Genomic DNA, 20,136 nt, shown 5'->3' with positions numbered 1-20,136 from the left:
GGCTTCTTTCAGCTAGAGCGTGGTTGCAAATAGCAAGCACGCAGAGTGAAATGAAGGGTGAGTTGACTTGATAGCATTTCAGCATCTCATAAAAGTCTTGTTTTCAGCCTCTGTAGGTTATTCAGGGCTAAACCCATCTTCCAGCAGTAGGGTGGGGAGAGACGAGCAGCAGCCAGTGCCAGCTCAGTTAAATGAGGCAATAGGAAATGGGCTCTCCGCGGGGCTGGAGCTGTGGTTTGCTCGGTTAGGGCACGGCACAGTTGCTTCTGCAATTAGTACTTGGCTAACGGGCAATTGACACCAAGTTCAGGCTCTGTCTGGCTTGAAAGCTGAGCCACGTGTGGGACACGATGCTATGGGGAAATGGAAGGAGGTTCCTAAAAACAGCTTTGCTTCTTATTTTTAAAACTGGCCTCGTGCCACCCATTTGCTCACAAATTAAAGAGAAGCAGGATGCATTGACTTGGAGTGGGCACCACCGGTCTGGCACACTCCATGCTAAAATCTCCGCGGCCCATTCGTTGGCAGGAAGACAGGACGGATGACATTCCTCCTCCTGCCATTTTTAACAGAGGAGCTAATTGCCACATCAAAAAGCTGCTTCATGAACTTCCCATCATCTGCTGACTGCAGGCTAAGCAGAGTAGCATCAGCTATGCAGGCAGGGCAGATACCACTGCTGCTTCCCAGATACCAAGCCTTCTAGTGACACCATATAAATAACAGCTCGTTCCAGTAATGCTTGTCTGCTTAGCGAATTGTTTCAGGATTTACTCCATCCACCCTACCCTGCAACAAATAACCTGCAGATGTGTGGCTCTAAAAATAATCTTTGGCAGTGGGGCCATGGTACAGCATCACTACATAATTCAACAAACTTTTGTACTGTGTTATTTTAAAAATGATTTTTTTCTGTATGCTGGAAGCAGCTTATGGAGACAGATTCTGTCCTAACAGAGACTGCTCAGTATATAGAGACTATTTTGCTATCATCTCTGTGGACAATAAACATGGATCTGACCTGTGAACATGTTATGTTAAGAATTATTTCTTTCCTTGTCCAATTCATTAAGTCTGTATACTTAATAGGCAGTTTCAGCTTTTACAAGGTCTTCTCTGGGAACACTAAAATGGAAAAAAAGAGAGAAACATCTGGATCAGTGAAACACTCTCGAAATAATATCTTTTTTAGTGTCTTTATAGAGATTTCCACGGGCTTACATTAAGAATTTAATTCCATTGCTGCTATTGATCTTGAAAATATATTAGAAGCACAATTTTAACTTGGTCTCCTTGCTTAGATTGTGATCAGAGCTGGCCAACTCTTTTGTTTGAAAATACTGTCATGACAAATAGCATTGTTTGTATTTCAGTCAAAATTTACTACTTCTTTGCAGTTTTTCTCCTTTTAAAATTTTATTGTGAAAATGGAGAGAAGAGGGAAGAGAATACAGTGGGAGGGGACCAAAGCTGCAATTCCATTGCAATTTAGCAAATCATTTTTTTTTCCTTCTTTTTTTTGTTGTTTGTTTGTATGTTTGTTTCCTATTTCTTTAATATTTTTAAAGAATATCTGCTAGTGATACTTTTTTATTTGGTTACCTACAGTTTTGCACACTTATCAACAAACTGGAGCTAAGATGCTCAGGGGTTGGAGCACATTATATTCAAGAAGAGCCCAAGGGAGCTGTGTTTGCTCAGTCTGGAGAAGAGGGAGCTAAGGTGCAAATTTAATTGGTGTCTCCAACTACCTAATGAGGAGTTATAGAGAAGACAAAGCTTCATCAGACGTGCACTGCAAAAGGACACGAGACAAGAGCCATGAGTTGCAGCAGGGACATTTTAAGTAGATATAAAGGGGAGAAATGCACAGTGAAGTGGTTAAGCACTGGAAGAGGGTCCCAGAGAACTGAGGCAATCTCCACCCCTGAAGACATTCAAAACTCATCCGGGCGAGTCTCTGAGCAGCTAACCCTGCTGTCAGGTACGCTTGGATCAGATGATTTCCAAAGGTCCCATGCAACCAAAATTATGCTATGAATCTGTTTTTCTAAAATTATGGGGTTTTTTCCCTAGGATTTATTTCTGCTGCTTATAGCATGGCTGAAATTTTGACTTGAGAAATTCCCTTGGCTGTGCTGAAGCAGGGTCATGCCCCAGTGACTCTAAGCCAGTACTGGAAGGATAAAATCCTTAGACATAAGTGGCTGTTAAGCACCATTATGTGATTCATAACATATAAAATTAGATCACTATGCTTCTTGCACTCATAGAAAGTGTGTGCTCTGAAGATAAGAGCCATTTCATACCTCTTGTCTGTCGATGGTATATAGAGAGTGCCTAGTTTCCCATTACTCTGGGACAAGTAATGGGAGGCAACTCAGGAGCCAGGCAACTCAGGAGGACTACAAAGGTGTAGCGAGGCTGTGCAGGGAGAAAATTAGAAGGGCCAAAGCTGAGCTAGAGCTCAGTCTGGCTGCTGCTGTAAAAGACAACAAAAACCACTTCTTCAAATACATTAGCAGCAAAAGGAGAGGTAAGGGGAATCTCCAGCCCCTAGTAGACGGGGGAGGGAACACAGTGACCAAGGATGAGGAAAAGGCTGAGGTACTTCATGCCTTCTTTGCCTCAGTCTTTAATAGCAGGGCCAATTGTTCTCTGGGTACCCAGCCCCCGGAGTTGGAAGACAGGGACGGGGACCAGAATGGAGCCCCCATAATCCAGGGGGAAATGGTGAGTGACCTGCTGCACCACTTAGACACTCACAAGTCTATGGGGCCTGATGAGATCCACCCGAGAGTACTGAAGGAGCTGGCAGAAGAGCTCACCAAGCCCCTTTCCATCATTTACCAGCAGTCCTGGCTAACTGGGGAGGTCCCTGCTGACTGGAGATTAGCTAATGTGACGCCCATCTTCAAGAAGGGCCGGAAGGAGGACCCGGGGAACTACAGGCCTGTCAGCCTGACCTCGGTGCTGGGGAAGCTGATGGAGTAGATCATCCTGAGTGCTATCACATGGCATGTAGAGAATAACCAAGGGATCAAGCCCAGCCAGCATGGGTTCAGGAAAGGCAGGTCCTGCTTAACCAACCTGATCTCCTTCTACGACAAGGTGACCCACCTAGAGGATGAGGGAAAGGCTGTGGATGTTGTCTATCTAGACTTCAGTAAAGCCTTTGACACTGTTTCCCACAGCATTCTGCTGGAGAAACTGGCTGCTCAAGGCTTGGACGGGCGTACGCTTCACTGGGTAAAGAACTGGCTGGATGGCCGGGCCCAAAGAGTGGTGGTGAATGGAGTTTACTCCAGTTGGCGGCCGGTCACAAGTGGTGTTCCCCAGGGCTCAGTACTGGGGCCAGTTCTGTTTAATGTCTCTATCAATGATCTGGACGAGGGGATCGAGTGCACCCTCACTAAGTTTGCAGACAACACCAAGTTGTGTGGGAGTGTTGATCTGCTTGAGGGCAGGAAGGCTCTGCAGAGGGACCTGGACAGGCTGGATCGATGGGCTGAGGTCAATTGTATGAGGTTTAACAAGGCCAAGTGCAAGGTCCTGCACTTGGGTCACAACAACCCCATGCAACGCTACAGGCTTGGGGAAGAGTGGCTGGAAAGCTGCCTGGCAGAAAAGGACCTGGGGGTGTTGGTCAACAGCCGGCTGAATATGAGCCAGCAGTGTGCCCAGGTGGCCAAGAAAGCCAATGGCATCCTGGCTTGTATCAGAAATAGCGTGGCCAGCAGGACTAGGGCAGTGATCGTCCCCTGTACTCGGCACTGGTGAGGCCGCACCTCGAATACTGTGTTCAGTTTTGGGCCCCCCACTACAAGAGAGACATTGAGGGGCTGGAGCGTGTCCAGAGAAGGGCAACGAAGCTGGTGAAGGGTCTGGAGCACAAGGCTGATGGGGAGCGGCTGAGGGAGCTGGGGTTGTTTAGCCTGGTTGAAAAGGAGGCTGAGGGGAGACCTTATGGCTCTCTACAGCTACCTGAAAGGAGGTTGTAGAGAGGTGGGGGTCGGTCTCTTCTCCCAGGTAACAAGTGACAGGACAAGAGTTGCGCCAGGGGAGGTTTAGACTGGATATTAGGAAATGTTACTTCCCTGAAAGGGTTATCAAGCATTGGAAGAGGCTGCCCAGGGAAGTGGTTGAGTCACCATCCCTGGAGGTATTTAAAGGACGTTTGGATGAGGTGCTTAGGGACATGGTGTAGTGGTGGTCTTGGTAGTGTTAGGTTTACGGTTGGACTCGATGATCTTAAAGGTCTTTTCCAACCTATACAATTCTGTGATTCTGTGAAGTCACATAAACCTCCAGACCCTGCGTGGTGTCTTGTCCTCTCAATATGAGTTTTCCACACCAGGGAAGCAGAGTATCCAAATGCAGACATCTTCCTCATGCTGTCTGTTAGTTTCCAGCTCAGTGCTAGAAACCAAGGTGTCATCTGGACATTGTGGGTAGCCAGCGTAGAGAGCAAGGTTCTCAGAGCTGCATCTTTCTTAAATTATTTTTCCATGCTATTTGACTTTCCTAAAAGCTGATGGCTTTGTGTCTGGCTTTCCCCACTTCTAGACTATTTAAATGGGAAGCGTTACCCTGGCTGGACTTATTTGCTTGCTTTCTTCCTGGAGTTGAATTTCAAGAACCATCACAAATTAAAATATCTGTTAAATACCTGGATTAAATATCTGTGTCTGTGTCTAGGGTGTAGATGGATGATCGAGGGTATAGATGGATGGCGTGCCCGTAGGGGGAGTACAGGAGCAGGGATACATGTCAAATCCTGAATCTAACAAAACCAGGAAGAGGTTTGCAACAGTTTCCAATGACAAATATCAGCCAGACTTGATTAAGGTTATGCCACGAGTGATTGTCTGAAACTGTTCTTCCAAGAAGTCCAATTGTAACACATCCTCAGAGCTGAGGTTGTGTTTGGGGCTTACCCACCATGCTGAGTCTTGGTCCAAGCCTCTTCCCAACCTGACACATGTTCATGGCGAAGCTGCCAGGGATTTCTGCAGGATCAGGCCCTTATGTGGCACATAAGCGAACGATCAGGCCCTTACGTACCCCTAAGTGAACATAGACCCGAGTTACTAGCTTGTCTCTGAAGGTTAATTGGGATTTATGTCCTGTATGGAGAACCAGTTTTAGAAATCTGACTTCCTTGCATAGTTTCTATGATGAGTTTTTCTGTGCATGCGTGTGTAAAAGGCACTTGCCTTTTATTGTTTATCGAAAGGAGTTTATTAGACGTTGCTTATGCAGCATTTTTGTGATCTTGCTGATGAAAGATGCTATATAAACAGAGTTGGATTGGACCGGATTCAGTAAGTCTAAGAGCTTGCCAGCAATTTATTGCTGTTTGACTCCAGTGACCGAGCACCAGCACAGCAGCCAGTGAGCGAGCGCAGCTCCTTGCAGCACTGCTATGGCTCTGCCTTCCGTACTGAAATGGAATTTATTACTCTCTATCTTGCATGGTTATTTGGTAGGAAATTGGAGCTACAAAATGAAGAGTCATGGAAGTTTAAAAAAAATCCAAGAGACAGGACAGATGTGCTGTGCTTAGTCCTGTACTCTGGCTCACCTTGGGTTAGATAAATAATTGAATGTGTGCCGTCAGCAAGACATACTATTTACACACTTGGAAGGAAATTTGGCTTGCAGTCCTCTAACTGGAAGTCAGAGGTGGTGGAAAAAAACACTTTTGCTCACTTTTTGTACTTTAAATCTCAAAGCAGTGAGTTATTTTAAAACGTGGGCTCAATCTTGGATCATTTCAATTGAGATTTAGAAGGCTACTTGTTCTTAGAAATGACAATATATTTATGAGGATGCATTATACTTTGCCAGTTCATTAGACTATGTAGTAAATGCAAACAGTGCTATCTTTGTCTAAAATTCATTTTTTTCCTTCCCCTCAAATTTCACACCCGTCAAACATTAATTTGATTCTGCAAAATCCATACCAACTTCACCTGTGAAACTAAACAAAATCATTTTCTTGGTACAATGCCAGAAAATAACAAAGCAAGACAAGCTGACAGCATGTATATAAAGCTGAGTCTGAGCAGATGAGAACAGTCAAACTCTTTTATTTAATCATTCTGCTATTTTTGACATGCAGTGATAAACCACATGAGCATTCCCTTTCATTAAGAAAAAAAAAAACCAATGAAATAAAAATCCAAGAAGGAGGGGAAGAAAGTACAGGCCAGCACTGAAGGAATCACATATGTGATTTTGAGGATGATGTTCACATCCATGTAAAATATCCAACAAATGGCTTTTCCAGTGGCAGCAGGGGTAATTACCTTTTTGAAGTTGTGTAATATTTTCCTTCTGAGAGTTTCCTTCTTTGCTTAGAGAATATTCACAGGCAGATTTTTTACTTAGTCATTTTTGGGCATTGGTATGCTAAGGCAGATACTAGCACTGATGGTTACCAGTGCCACCAGTTGGTCTGTGCTACAGAAAAAAATCCTGATTAGTCTGTGGTTAGTTGACATGTTTGCAGCACCAAGGCTCTGGCTGAGCTAGGGACTGACAAGGGCCAATGTTAGTTCTGGCCCTGAAGCACAGTGTTACGGCTTCCCTGAGAATGTGAAGCCCTAGTCTGTATGGTTCACTTGGAAATCCCAATATGACCTTTTTCTTTCATTACACATCAGAAGGAAGGATCACAGGAAACACTTCTAAAAGCCTGTTATCTGCCCAGAAGAGACCCAAAAAGCTGAGTTTTAGTTGCCACTTCTTCCTGTGGCAAGCAGAAACTCATGAGCTCTTTTTTTCTTGTGGGGCTGCCTGCAGGGTTTTCATACCAACCCTTTTCTCTGCATCCCAAAAGTCCTAAAATAGTTCAAAAGCAATGGTCTCCTGGGCCCGCTGATCTGCTGACACAGGGGGATGTGTTGGGGAAGCAGTCTGCCTGCCCAGATTTTGTTTGAACACCTCCACTGAACACCTCATCGCATCTTATTTACTTAAACGAAACCACAAACCCCATCATGGCGAGACATCCTGCGCTGTGTCCATGGAGAACAGAGGCTGCTACAAAAAGGACAGACGTCTTTGGTGGCTAAATTCCCCAGACCTGTGAAGTTTTGTTTCTTGTGCATTCTCCAGTTTTGTGCAGGTCAGCGCCTATCATAACTCCAAGCCCCACTGATACCCACGCAGGGTGGAGGGTTTCTTGCATCCCTTGAAGTCTTTTTTTGCTCTTTTATAGAGGAATGAGCTTCACACATTCACAATACCATGCTCTGCAGGGGCTGCAAACCATCGTATCAGTTTGGAAGGTCCCTTCTGAGAAGAAGGAACCACAGTTTATACTCCAGTGCCATAAAACTCCCTTTGACCGTAAAAAGATGACAAGAGACAGCACTTTGAGGAGAGGAGGAGACAGTTAACGATACATTACAGTAAGGAGCAGCCAAGGAGTGTGTCTGAGAGCTTTTGAGAGCATCGGCCAGAGCCTCACTGGGTAAGCACTGGCACGGCTCCCCAGAGTCAACAGAGGTATGTGGCTTTTGCCAGGGGAGGATCTGGTCCCTGGCTTGTGTTCATGAAAGAGGAGCCCAGGACCTGTGAATCTTATCAAAACCTTCCCATTAGCCATAACTGGAATGGGATTTCATTTGTGGCATCTGTCTTAATAGCCAAAGCTGAGCAAAAGAGCAGATAGCAGGGCTTTTTTTTCTGAGAAAAAGAAAACCATTTATGTGGGTAAATTTATTTGACTTAAGTAGCTGACAAGAAACATGGCTTAGACTCAGGCAACGCATTAATCACTGAAAATCTGACTTTCAGAAAAATCAAGTAATAGGTTGCAGTGATTTGCTGTCAGAGGTCTGAGTTTCAGCTTTGCTGGTGAAGGGTTGTCTCTGTGGTTGTTCAGGCAAATCCTGCTTTATGCAGTCAGTTAAGAGAAATAAAGAAGCGCCCATATACATGCAGCGGTCATAGGTGCTACAGTGTTTCCTCAGCAATGGACGACATGCACCATACCGTCTGTTATTCTCTGTCAGCTGGGACAGTGACTGGAAGGGCTCGGGCTGGCCTTGGACCTTGCGTTACACCCAATGCGAACATAAATTATCTCTTTACAAAACTGTGAAAAAGGACTAAGTCCGGAAATCATGGCAAAGTGTATGCTGACCAAGTGTCTGCAGGGAGGCCATCCTTTCTTACTCAAGATTTTGGTATGTATCCCATGGAAAGGCAAACAAAAATAAAAGCTCATTGCTTCAGTTTTACACCATGTTGCCATAAATCTTCTCTCCATGTGAATTACAGCGAAACTCTGCACAGCTACCGAGCTGCTTCCTTAATACACTTGCACTGCAGATGGGCTTTGTCTGTGCATGCTTTGGCAGACAGACCTGTCCCTCGGTTGGACTTTATATAGAATGTGAGAAAAACAAGGGTTGGGTTTTTTTAAGTGTACCTTGTTGGCTTGCTTTTAAAGCTGTCTAATTATTTTTTGTAAGTTAATTGCAGTATTTTATATTTGCATTTTTTCTGCACTGTGTATTTCTCAAAGTCAGGGTGATGAGAAAGAAACACTGGGCAGGCACAATAAGGAGCCAGCCTAACAAAGACCCCTGTGTGCAATTAAACACAGCCATGCCATGGCCTTTGCTGACTCAGGTCTTCAAGGTACGGCACAAGTTCTTCTGAGTTCATGTTATGATGTTGTCTGAAGAAATCTGTTTTAAAAAAAAAAAAAAATCCTATCTTTTCCCAATAGGAAATTGTTTTTTTTATTAAATACATTTGCTCAACTGTATTACCATTACTTTCTACCAGCACCAACCTTGGGAGAACAGCATTGGTATATCTAAACCTACATAAAATGTTAAGCAGCTCTTATGGCCCCTAACGTGTGACTCTTCTGACATTCATGGGTCAGAAGCAGCGTGTCAGAGAGGAGGGATTCGACCTGCCTGACCCCCTGGGGAGCTGCTGCATCTTCCAGCAAAGCGACCTCAGGCATCAGCTGAGCTATAGAAACTGTCCATGTGTGTGCTCCTAGCCCCGATGAATGGGAGTTAAGGTGCCTCTGCTTGAATTACGTCTGTCTGGGTGGAGCCGTCCTGGAGGCTGACTGTCTGTCTGAACCCCAGAGCTGAAGGGATAAAGTATGGGTAATATTTTATCCTAAGAACTCACTTTCTGACTCAGCATAGGGATTTCTGGGTCTGCTTTGCTCCTAGGAGGCAAATATTTCCTAGAGTGGACTCTTCTGTTTCTACTTTTGACATCTTTAGCAAGAGGTTCCTTAACATATTAAGTTCATCTGAAACCAGTATAAAACTTTTCTTTTTCCCTGACCGTCACAGTTCCCTTTTGCCTACCCTTTTTTCAATCACTAAATGGCCATTGTGTACCTTTTTCAATATAATTCTCATAATATGGGTTTTAGAGTTGCCTCTTTGCTGAAGTTAACCAAAACCTCAATAACGCATCAGGCAGCTCCGAGCCAGCCGTTATCACAGCCCAAGTCACTGCCGTGTTACTGCAGACAGCTACAGGTTAATTATCACTTCAAATGTTTATCCTGTTATTGTCTGCATTTCCAAAGCATTTCAGCTGCTGTAGAACCCTGAATCACTCCCTTCCCTCTCACACAGGAGTATTTTCTCGGTTCAGCATACCCCAGTCTCCCCAGCACCGCTGCCAGCCACGGTGTCCCAGTGGACAGGAGGTAGGCTGGGGGTGATGGCAGCTCTGCACCAGGTGGAAACAATTATGGGAAAAAAACGTGGTCTGCACTGGATGAGTTACTGCTGATAGCTGCCAGATAAGCTAACTTAATAAAGTGGTGGCTTAATTAAGCCACATTCCTTGCATCTTGCCTTTCCTCCTGCCTGTCTGGGGCGATGCTATCAAGCAGCCACTGCTTTGCAAGATGGGGCAGGAGGTGCTGTGCTGGTGCACCGCTGTGTGTCGGGCACAGGGGGGACCTGCGGGCGATGGGACATGGGGGTGCTCCTGGAAAGCTCAGCTCCCCTCTCAGTCTGCAAGGTGATGGGCCACAAAAGCCTGCAACAAAGGCAGATCCGCTGCTTGCCTAGTCACAGATGCATTTATTGGTATCAAAGGTTTGACCCTAAATCCCATCTTCTGACATTCAGTGACCCAGGAGCATCTCAACCTCCAGAGCAGAGGGGCATAGCTCAATATCTCCCTGCTTCTGCAGCTACCTGTCAGAAAAAAATGGTGACTTTGCTTTGAGAAAGTCCCTATCGCTATGGATTTTCTTACAGGTAACACAAAAGCTAGATATTGCAGTGATCGAAATCATGGCGCCCAAAACCCTCCGTGAATTTGGCCTTGTGCATGTTCCTGAGTAAAGACTGAATGAGAATCTGTTGCTGCATGAGTTGCTGTATTTTTAATATCTGAAGCATGCCATGAAAAGCTGTAACAGGTAAGTCTGCTAGAAGTTTCTCCTGTTGGAAACCAGGTTTGAAGTTAATGAATCAACTTCATTTCCCCATAGATCCAGATTTTAGGGGTTGAGCTTCTTACACAGCTGTGTATTAGTTTGTGTTTGATGCATGCTCACATGTACAGCTGCGTAGCAACCGCCTCGCTGAAAGTTATTCAGTAGCTAAAATTATCAGTGGGGACCCCCTCTTACCTCTCATTATGTATAACGAGATCACTGCTGTGCAATGTTGATTAGGCATGTCAACCTGGAGCTGGATGTCTGAAAATGAGTATTGCTATTAAAATACCTTTGCTAATGATCAACTCATGTGTCCATCATTTTGACAGATTTCTCTTTAAGAATGTAGAAAGCTAAAGCATGCAGGAATCTCAGGGTTGCGATGTAATGTTCAGAGAAACGGGTATTGTTGTATTGTATTTCCTGTGCGTTAACCCTAAAGTAGCAGTTTCCCTGGCAAAATCATGCTGCTGGCTGAAGCTTGCTGTTGAGTACAGGCTGCGCTAGTACAGAGATCTGTAATCTTGAATGGGGAACCAATTATCATGGGGAATTGGTTTGTGGAGCGTGATCCTGAAAGCAGGGCATTCCTGCTCTAAACCACTTCTTTAGGTGTGATTTAAAGCTTTCATAGTATGAAAAAATCTTCAGGTATTTAGAGAAAATATTTCCAAATCTCCTTACCAGTAAACCCTGGGAAAATTCAACAAAAATCGAAAGGAGGCTGAAAACAAGGAAATGATTTATCAAAAACATCTCATCCCCCTGTGGAACTCATTGCTGCAAGAAACCGTTGAAGAGACAGATTTCAGCAGGGGCCTGCATATCTGCCAGGGCAGCACGATTTTCCGGTTGCTTTAACTGGAGCAACCCTTGGCAAGGCTACACAAGGCTGTGCTTGCTTTAGGGTGCCAGGGCAGTATTTAATGGCTGTAGCTCAGCGTCTGGTGGGTTCTCAGTGTGTGGCTGTGGGAGAGGTGTTTGATGAAGGCAAGTGGTTTGGCTACCAGGAGAATCCAGGAAGGCAGATACAACCACAATTTAGGCACAAGAAAGCCAACAAGTCCAGCCAAAAGCCATTGCCGGCCAAGTTGAGAGGAAAGAGGCAGCTCCCAGCAGGCAACCCCTTACCCAAGAGCAGGCTGTGCCGGCTGAGGTTTGCATATGCTGCCACAAGCCACTCCAAGGGTGGGAGTCCTAAGAGTCCCAAGCCTGAAAATCAAGTGGGAATTCCCAGGGAGAAGAGTAGAAATTACAAAAGCTGCTGCTCCCTCTTTCTGGTTAGTTCTGGCTGGCACAACCCCACAGGTCAGCATCTCATGGCAGGGATGCCCTCCTCTCCTTTCCCATCTCCCAGCCCTCCCTCAAGCCAGGCTGTATCTTCCTCTGAAGAGCAGCTACGAGCAAGCCTTTATCAGCCTCCCTTCTTCCGCAGACAGGAGGAGATGAATGTGCACTTGGAAAGCCATCGGCATGGCTTGCAGCGTATGAACAGCCTCCCCGATGCACCTTTGAACTCATTCCTCCTGCATTTGTTTGTCTTGCAGATAAAACTTCACAGCAGTGTTTGGAGAAAAGTCTAATGAGGGACCACTGTTTGCATAACAAAGCAAGGCTTCCTCTTCAGATGTTCAACCTTCATTAGGCATAATTTATATTCCAGCTAATCTTTGGAAGAGGGTAAAATATGGCGCCCAAGTTTGTTTTTACATAGTTTGGAGTAATGCATTGTTTGTTTTAAGTGGTCAGTTGCAACTGATAGTTGATTTAAATTCAACATAATGATGATTTGTGATGGCTGCGTGTTCTCTAGGCGAGTGTTGTGTCATTGACTGCCATGACTTTAGCATTCTTCTGCGTCAGTTATTGAATTGAAGGATAAGACCAATGGATGGTTTCCCAGTTTTACGGGTATTTCAGCATGTTCACAAAAACTGTACATGCATGTACATGAAAAACTGTGAATTTCTCAAATACAGGGTTTTTTTCCCCTCAGACTCATGTAGACTTGATAAAATAGTGCACTGAACAGCAGTTTGCTTCTCTTGCAGCAGTCCTGGTAGCCACCACCCTTTGAAGGTCACCAGGCCCCTGCAGCGAGTAGCTCTGAGGGTGATAAGGGACACAGCCATTTGTAAAGGCTCCTCAGTGCTGTTGGGAGTCCTGGTGACTTGACGTGGTTTGCTGCCTAGAAAGCAAAACAAGCATAGCTGAATGCCTAAATGTCATTACAAGTCAGTGTGTAAGAAACGTTAATTTCTCAGCACTCAGGCTTTGTTCATATCATGGGCACGTAAAAAAAATCTCATCCCATTAACTCTTCACTGCAGTTTTGTCCCCCTGCCTGTATAAGATAGTCTCCCTTGCTCCAGTTGAAATACCCAATATTTCATTTATTGCCTTCCAGGTTTATTAAAAGATGAGAAATGACTGATAACATTTATCTTGTGTGTACCCCTCGCTGAGACTTACCCCTTTCTGCAAGTTTACATTGTAATGACGGATGTTTGAAAACACCCTTCACCATATAATGAAAATTATGACCTGAGTTATGTATATGGACAGCACTGGGGTGTGCTGCACCCTTTCAACACAAGGCAGCAGGATTTTCAGAAACTACTTGGGATGTTGAGTGGGTCAGCGTTGGGGTACCCAGCCTCCTGGGTACCCCTCCTGGGGTACCAGGCTCCTGAAGCAGCGGGACATGCTGTCATTTAAAATACCTTGTGGACTGAGCGGTGGGTTTTCATGTTGTGTTCTTTAATGCTGAGATACCTCCAACTGCAAAGCTCAGGATCCTCATCTTGTTCGGTTCATCACATCCATGATCTACCCATGATTGTTTTTAAAGGCAGCACCAACCTTTAGAGAATATATTTATTCATTTATTTATTTTATTGTTTTTCAGGAAAAAATGCTGTAAGGGTTATAAGTTTGTTCTTGGACAGTGCATCCCTGAAGGTATGTGATTTCACTGTTCTTACCCCTCGTGTCCCCGTGCATTTGTCTTTCTCCATTTGCCCTGTTCTCCGCACTGCTGGTTTGGAAGAGCATCCTGATATAACCGCAGGCTCAGCCATATCTCTTGTGTCAGTGGGGGAACTGTTTCCAAGAAATTGTTGGGAAAATAAAAAGATCAGTGGCTTCCAAAAGTTTAACTCAGCATGCCAAGCCTTGATCCTCCCTTAAGTACATATGGCTGCACAGGTCTTGTACCATGACCTGCTGCAAACACAGGGCTGCATTCTGCTCTTGGCTAGGTACACGGGAGCCCTCTGTGCACCCAGGAGCACATCTTTCCTGGCTGATGGCTTTTGCCATGTACCCCTTGGATCTGGCACAGCCAGTTTGGCTTGTAAGTGCACGAGGAGTGGGTGACTTGGTGAGTTAGTCCTGCCTTTAGTTACCTATTTCCCGAAGATGGCAGTGATGGGAGAGCATCACCAAACAGTGTCTCTCTTCCACCGCCTCTCCTGGTCATGGGCACGGCTTGCTTGTCACCAGGGGCAGAGGGAGACGGGAAATTACTTGGGGTAGTTCATGCAGTAGTGTAAAGGGAATGATTCCCTCCGGGCAGAGGGGAGCTGCCCGTACACTTTGCAAAGGCAGCACCAGGGTCCCAATGCTCAGAACTTGCTGCAAGGAGATCTCATTTAGGAAAAGGCTGCACTCTGCCTGCCTTAACCTTGGGGAGGGCCTCTATTTGGTCTACCCACCTGATGGCTTCACTGAGCAGTAGCAATGTAACTTCTTCAGTTGCTCCCACCGCTTTGCCCTATTCAGATGAAATTGATTCTGAAGTTATACAAGAAGAGGAACTGTCAGGCAGAAGAAAATGGCCAGAGCTGGCAAGCCAATAAACCTTGTTTGCTCCAAAAAGCAGGTTAAAAGGTTGTTTTATGGTAACAGATCCTTCTATTTGATGACATATGGAAAGCCTCGAGTTGACCTGAGAGTTTTCCCAGTTTGGGATGGTGATGCTTTGAAAAGGAAAGTGACAAATTAACATACTGGAGAGAGTCAGCTGGTTTTTGAGTTACAGTCTCCAGCCAACAGGGATTATAACCCAAACTCTGATCCTGCTGCTTTTTTTTTTAATTTGTATGTTCTTTGCTGCTGGCTGGGAGCACTAGAACACTGGTTGCAAAAAAAGAAAAAAAGAAGAAAAAAAAAAAACCCATCTTCTCAAAACAGGAATTGTGCATTTGCTGCTTCCTTGCAAAGAAATGGCTCACGGTGCCAGCCCGAGCCCCGGGGGAGCTGTGTAGGGTTTGGGTGAAATTGATGCTCACAAGAAGTTCCTCATCCCATGGTTTTGCAGTGAGTTTTGTCTTGGTGTGTGTGGCCTGACATGAGAGCTCCAGTGCAAGACGGACACTTGGAGGAGGCAGTTGTGCTGTGTTGTACAAGGTGGTTGTGTGCATAGGGGGCAGAAGCCCTGAATCCTTTCAGGGTGGAAAGAAGCCAGGACTCTACAGTCTGACCTCCAGCTTTCCTATGGATTTTAACAATTTTATATGCTGGTTATTCACTAAATATAATGGATACAGCAGGAGAAGTAATAGGAGTAAAAATAAAATGAGAACTATGGCAATATATTATTTTAGGCTTCTAATTTTCATCTCTTGAGGTTTTAGGTGATTATGAAAGCAGCTTTTATTATGTACCCACTGACTTCGCTTAATCCTGTCTATTAACTGCATCTCAGTAACCTGAGAGTTTCTGCTGCTAATTGAATTTATCTGCTGGCTGTGGCTTCTCCCTTTATATCTCCATTCCCCCTTTTTCAGCTCGATCTATATTTTGCCTTGAACTTCAGAGGCCACAGCAATTGCTGTAACATCTGAGATGATCTTGGGCCATTGGTATAGCGATGAGAAACACGATTCAGTGAAGCACTCATTTCATTTAGTCTGTTACAAGACATCACTTGGCTCTTCACACATTGTTTTGGCATAATCTTGACAGAGTAGCTGTATGAAATGCATATCTCGACACAGGCACATAAATACATTACAGATGTGAGTTTATTAGAGCACATCCGTACCTTTTAATCCAGTACTGGCAAGTCAAAGCTGTGAGAAGTAGTTCCAGCCCTGTCTTCTCCATGATTTAGCAGTGGCTGCAGGGAGGAGGGTTGGGAGAGGAATAGACCCTCCCTTGTCCACCTTCTTACAGCTGCCTCGGGAAGACGCCAATCTCCTTCTTGGACAGCTGTTATTTAAACAGGCCCTTTCCCAAAGGGTTGTGTCTTTGTCTGTGTCCATCGTTGGTTTCTGTCCTGTTATTTCTCGTCTGCCCTTGAAAAGCAACAGAAATCAGTGCAGCCCAGTATGAGTCCATGCCCCCAGGTTCTGCATTTCATTTGCTTTGGATTCACCTTCTCGCTCTGGATTTCAGCTGCAGGAGCAGGGAGCAATGGTCCTCAGGAAACATCGAGAGGAGTTTGCTTTGTGTGTCTGATTCCCCCTGTAGCATCTCTTCCTGCTCCACCTGACCAGCAAAGCAGGTCAAAAAAGAGCTCCTCACCCTTTTCTCCTGAATGATCTCCTCCTTCTTTGCTTTGGAGACTTACAGGTCCAACCAGGTCCTGTGACGCCTCGTGGCGTCACCAAGAGTAAAGCAGGGACAGATGTAGTCTGAAACAGCTTCTTTTGGAGAGCACCCTCCCTACCACTGGTTTCTTACTTGAGTTTCTTGGCTGTGGATTAATTCAGAGCAAAATACTCTATGACAGGCAAACACTAATCAGATCTGCTCTTTCCTCACTAATGCTATTTCAGAAATTTCCTTGGTACAACTTTCCATGCTGCGTTGTCATTCCTGAGTTCATTGAAATGTACATAGAGACATTTGTTATTCTGCTTTGGATTTTTGTATTTTCCTAAAGTCTGGAACAGCCTGATCCTGACCGTGTGGCTTTGATTCATCCTCAAACCACATTTCTTAGGCTGGGCTGGCAGACAAGGGGCTTGAACGTGGGAGTGCATGTGCATCCTCGGTTCTGCAGAGCACATGGAGGTGGTGCAGCAGCTTTTGCCCAATTTCATCCCAGTTGTGAGGACTGTTCCTGAGGGAGTTGTGCTACCTGGGACCAAAGCCCTGGGGTCGCACAGCTCTGTGGTGTGGGACCTGCCCACAGCCATTTTGTGATTTGGGTTGACTGTGTGGGAGCCACCAACAGGGAGATTTCCATCTCCTGGACCCTTCCCTAGCTTTGTATGAAAGTAAATGAAGCAATGGTCTTGATGGAGCTCTGCTAAGGTGGGTGTGAAAACCATATTTAAAGACTAGTTACATGAAATATGGCAAAAGGGAGATGATTAAAAACAACTGGCGTTGTTTAGTCTAGAGAAAAGGAGGCTGAGGGGAGACATGATAACAGTTTTTAGGTATGTGAAAACTTGCTGAAAGGGTGAAAGTAAGCTGTTCTTCATGGCCAAGAAGAAGAGGACAAAAATAATGGGATTAGATGTCTATAAGGGGAGTTTGGATTAGATATGAGTAAAAAACTTTCTATCTGCAAGGATATTTAATCTTGGGAATAGGCTGCATGGTGGGGCATCTCCAGCCCTCAGGGATTTCTAGGTACAGGTTAGATGAATGTCTATTAGGAAAGGTTTATGCATAGCTGATCCTGCTTGTGGTGGAAGATGGTCCCTTCCAGCGCTGTTTTATGTGATTTTATTAGGGCACACCTATTCGTGGAAGCACCAGGAGGACAGAGCTTGTTTTGCCTCTGCTCTGAATAGGCTGAACGTGGCACAGGCCAAATCCGGCATCTGCGTGGGCATGCTGGCCAAGGAGCAGGCACGTTCACCTCAGTGCTGGGCATACTAGCCTGTTCTCCATCTGATTTTATTTCAGTGGAAAATGAAAATTGCAATTGTGCCCAGGAAAAAGACCACTAATGCTTTATATTTGGGACTATTTAGTAGTGCCAAATGTAACGGGAGTTTACAGCCCCAGCGTCACCTAAAAAGCGCAAACTAGCCCCCAGGCTGACCGTGTTTGAAGGCAAGGGCCATGTTTTCCTTCCACGCTTGTGCAAGGCTCTGCACTGTTCCACGCTGGTTACTGCTGGGGGTCCTGGCACTGCCATTCACTGCCACAGCACTGCGGGCGGACTTCAAGAGTTAAAATCAACACAGCTGTGAAGTAAGAAGGAAAGAAAGGATGCCTGCTATTCAAAAGGCGACAAGCACAAGAGAGGAAATGCTTGGCACCATTACAATAGTATTTTTTGTTCTAACGGGCTCTGGTGTGACATACAGCAGCTTGTTAAGTCTCATTTGATGCTTTTCTGTACCTTAGCACACTGTCGCTTTTACCCCCAGTGCCACACATGGCTCTATATACTCCGTAGGGCAAATGTGGTTTCACTTACTTTACCATCTACTAGTTCATTTTAATTGCTTGGAAAAATCATCGTACCCAGAGATGTCTGCTAGTCATTAGTGTGAGTCAATAACGAGTTTGGGTTTTAATTATTTTATACTGCATATATGGAAACACAGTTCATTGCTGGGAACTCAGTCGAAACACATAGGTTTGGTTTAGATGTATTTGGTCTGGAGCAGGGACAGGATATTTCTGCTGTGGCCCTTGAGTAGCCAGTCACTGGAGGGTCACAGTGACAACCGCATGTATGCTGTGTGCTGGATGACGTTCCTCTGAAATTATCACAGAAACTGCCACTTGCTTTGGCATAAAACCCAACCTTCAGCAGGGTTTGCCTGAGCTGGTTTTGAGACTAGATGCTGCTTCAGCTCCTTTCTTCTCCATGGCACTGCAAAGCCCTTGCACCCATGGCCGGGGGCTGCCCACTCATTTCCCTACACAGCTGGTGAGGGAGCCAACTAGGGAAGGTGCCCTGCTGGACCTGTTGTTTGGGAACAGAGAAGGACCTGTGGGTGATGTGATGGTTGGAGGCCGTCTTGGGCATAGCGATCACGAAATGATGGAGGTTTTGATTCTTGGAGAAGTAAGGAGGGGGTTAGCAGCACTGCTACCTTGGAATTTGGGAGGGCAGACTTTGGCCTGTTTAGGAGCCTGGTTGTCACAGTCCCTTGGGAGGCAGTCCTGAGGGGCAAAGGGGTCCAGGAAGGCTGGACGTTCTTCAAGAAGGAAACCTTAAAGGTGCAGGAGCAGGCTGTCCCCATGTGCTGAAAGACGAACCAGTGGGGAAGAAGACCGGCCTGACTGAAGAGAGAGCTTTGGCTGGAACTCAGGGGAAAAAAAGAGTTTATGACCTTTGGAAGAAGGGGCAGGCAACTCAGGAGGACTACAAGGGTGTCATGAGGTTATGCAGGGAGAAAATTAGAAGGGCCAAAGCCCAACTAGAACTTAATCTGGCTACTGCCAGAAAAGACAATTAAAAATGTTTCTATAAATAGAAACATAGAAGCAACAAAATGGAAGCAACTAGATAGAAGCAACAAAAGGAGGGCTAAGGAGAATCTCCATCCTTTATTGGATGCGGAGGGAAACATAGTGACAAGGGATGAAGAAAAGGCTGAGGTACTTCATGCCTTCTTTGCCTCAGTCTTTAATAGTAAGACCAATTGTTCTCCGGGTACCCAGCCCCCTGAGCTGGAAGACAGGGACAGGGAGCAGAATGAAGCCCCATAACCTAAGGGGCAATGGTTAGTGACCTGCTACACCACTTAGACACACACAAGTTTCTGGGGCCAGATGGGATCCACCCAAGGGTACTGAGGGAGCTGGCGGAAGTGCTCACCAAGGCACTTTCAATCCTTTATCAGCAGTCCTGGCTAACTGGGGAGGTCCCAGTTGACTGGAGGTTAGCAAATGTGATACCCATCTACAAGAAGGGCTGGAAGGAGCATCCGGGGAACTACAGGCCTGTCAGCCTGACCTCGGTGCCGGGGAAGCTGATGGAGCAGATCATCCTGAGTGCCATCACACGGCATGTACAGGACAACCAGGCAATCAGGCCCAGTCAGCATGGGTTTATGAAAGGCAGGTCCTGCTTGACCAACCTGATCTCCTTCTACGACAAGGTGACCCGCCTAGAGGATGAGGGAAAGGCTGTGGATGTTGTCTATCTGGACTTCAGTAAAGCCTTTGACACTGCTTCCCACAGCATTCTCCTGGAGAAACTGGCTGCTCATGGCTTGGACGGGTGTACGCTTTGCTGAGTAAAGAACTGGCTGGATGGCCGGGCCCAAAGAGTGGTGGTGAATGGAGTTTACTCCAGTTGGCGGCCGGTCACAAGTGGTGTTCCCCAGGGCTCAGTACTGGGGCCAGTTCTGTTTAATGTCTCTATCAATGATCTGGACGAGGGGATCGAGTGCACCCTCACTAAGTTTGCAGACAACACCAAGTCAGGCAGCAGTGTTGATCTGCTTGAGGGCAGGAAGGCTCTGCAGAGGGACCTGGACAGGCTGGATCGATGGGCCCAGGCCAATTGTGGGAGGTTCAACAAGGCCAAGTGCCGGGTCCTGCACTTGGGCCACAGCAACCCCATGCAACGCTACAGGCTTGGGGAAGAGTGGCTGGAAAGCTGCCTGGTGGAAAAGGACCTGGGGGTGTTGGTTGACAGCTGCCTGAATATGAGCCAGCAGTGTGCCCAGGTGGCCAAGAAGGCCAAGAGCATCCTGGCTTGTATCAGACATAGTGTGGCCAGCAGGGCTAGGGCAGTGATCGTCCCCTGTACTCAGCAC

The 20,136-nt window shown here is 46.0% G+C and overlaps 1 protein-coding gene across 2 annotated transcripts in view; it reads left to right on the top strand.

Annotated features, from left to right (window-relative positions):
• CCBE1 (collagen and calcium binding EGF domains 1) overlaps positions 1-20,136 on the top strand; it is a 105,858-nt gene that overhangs the window by 64,572 nt on the left and 21,150 nt on the right. For both annotated transcript variants that reach the window (XM_075526707.1, XM_075526708.1), the window contains exon 3: positions 13,359-13,411. In XM_075526707.1, the coding sequence (XP_075382822.1) occupies positions 13,359-13,411 (53 nt within the window). The remainder of the gene's footprint in view (positions 1-13,358; positions 13,412-20,136) is intronic.

The sequence above is a fragment of the Mycteria americana genome, chromosome Z (assembly GCF_035582795.1).
Source record: "Mycteria americana isolate JAX WOST 10 ecotype Jacksonville Zoo and Gardens chromosome Z, USCA_MyAme_1.0, whole genome shotgun sequence".
NCBI classification, from domain to species: domain Eukaryota; kingdom Metazoa; phylum Chordata; class Aves; order Ciconiiformes; family Ciconiidae; genus Mycteria; species Mycteria americana.
The sequence above is the reverse complement of the archived record's forward strand: the minus strand, read 5'-3'. Positions and strand labels throughout refer to the sequence as shown.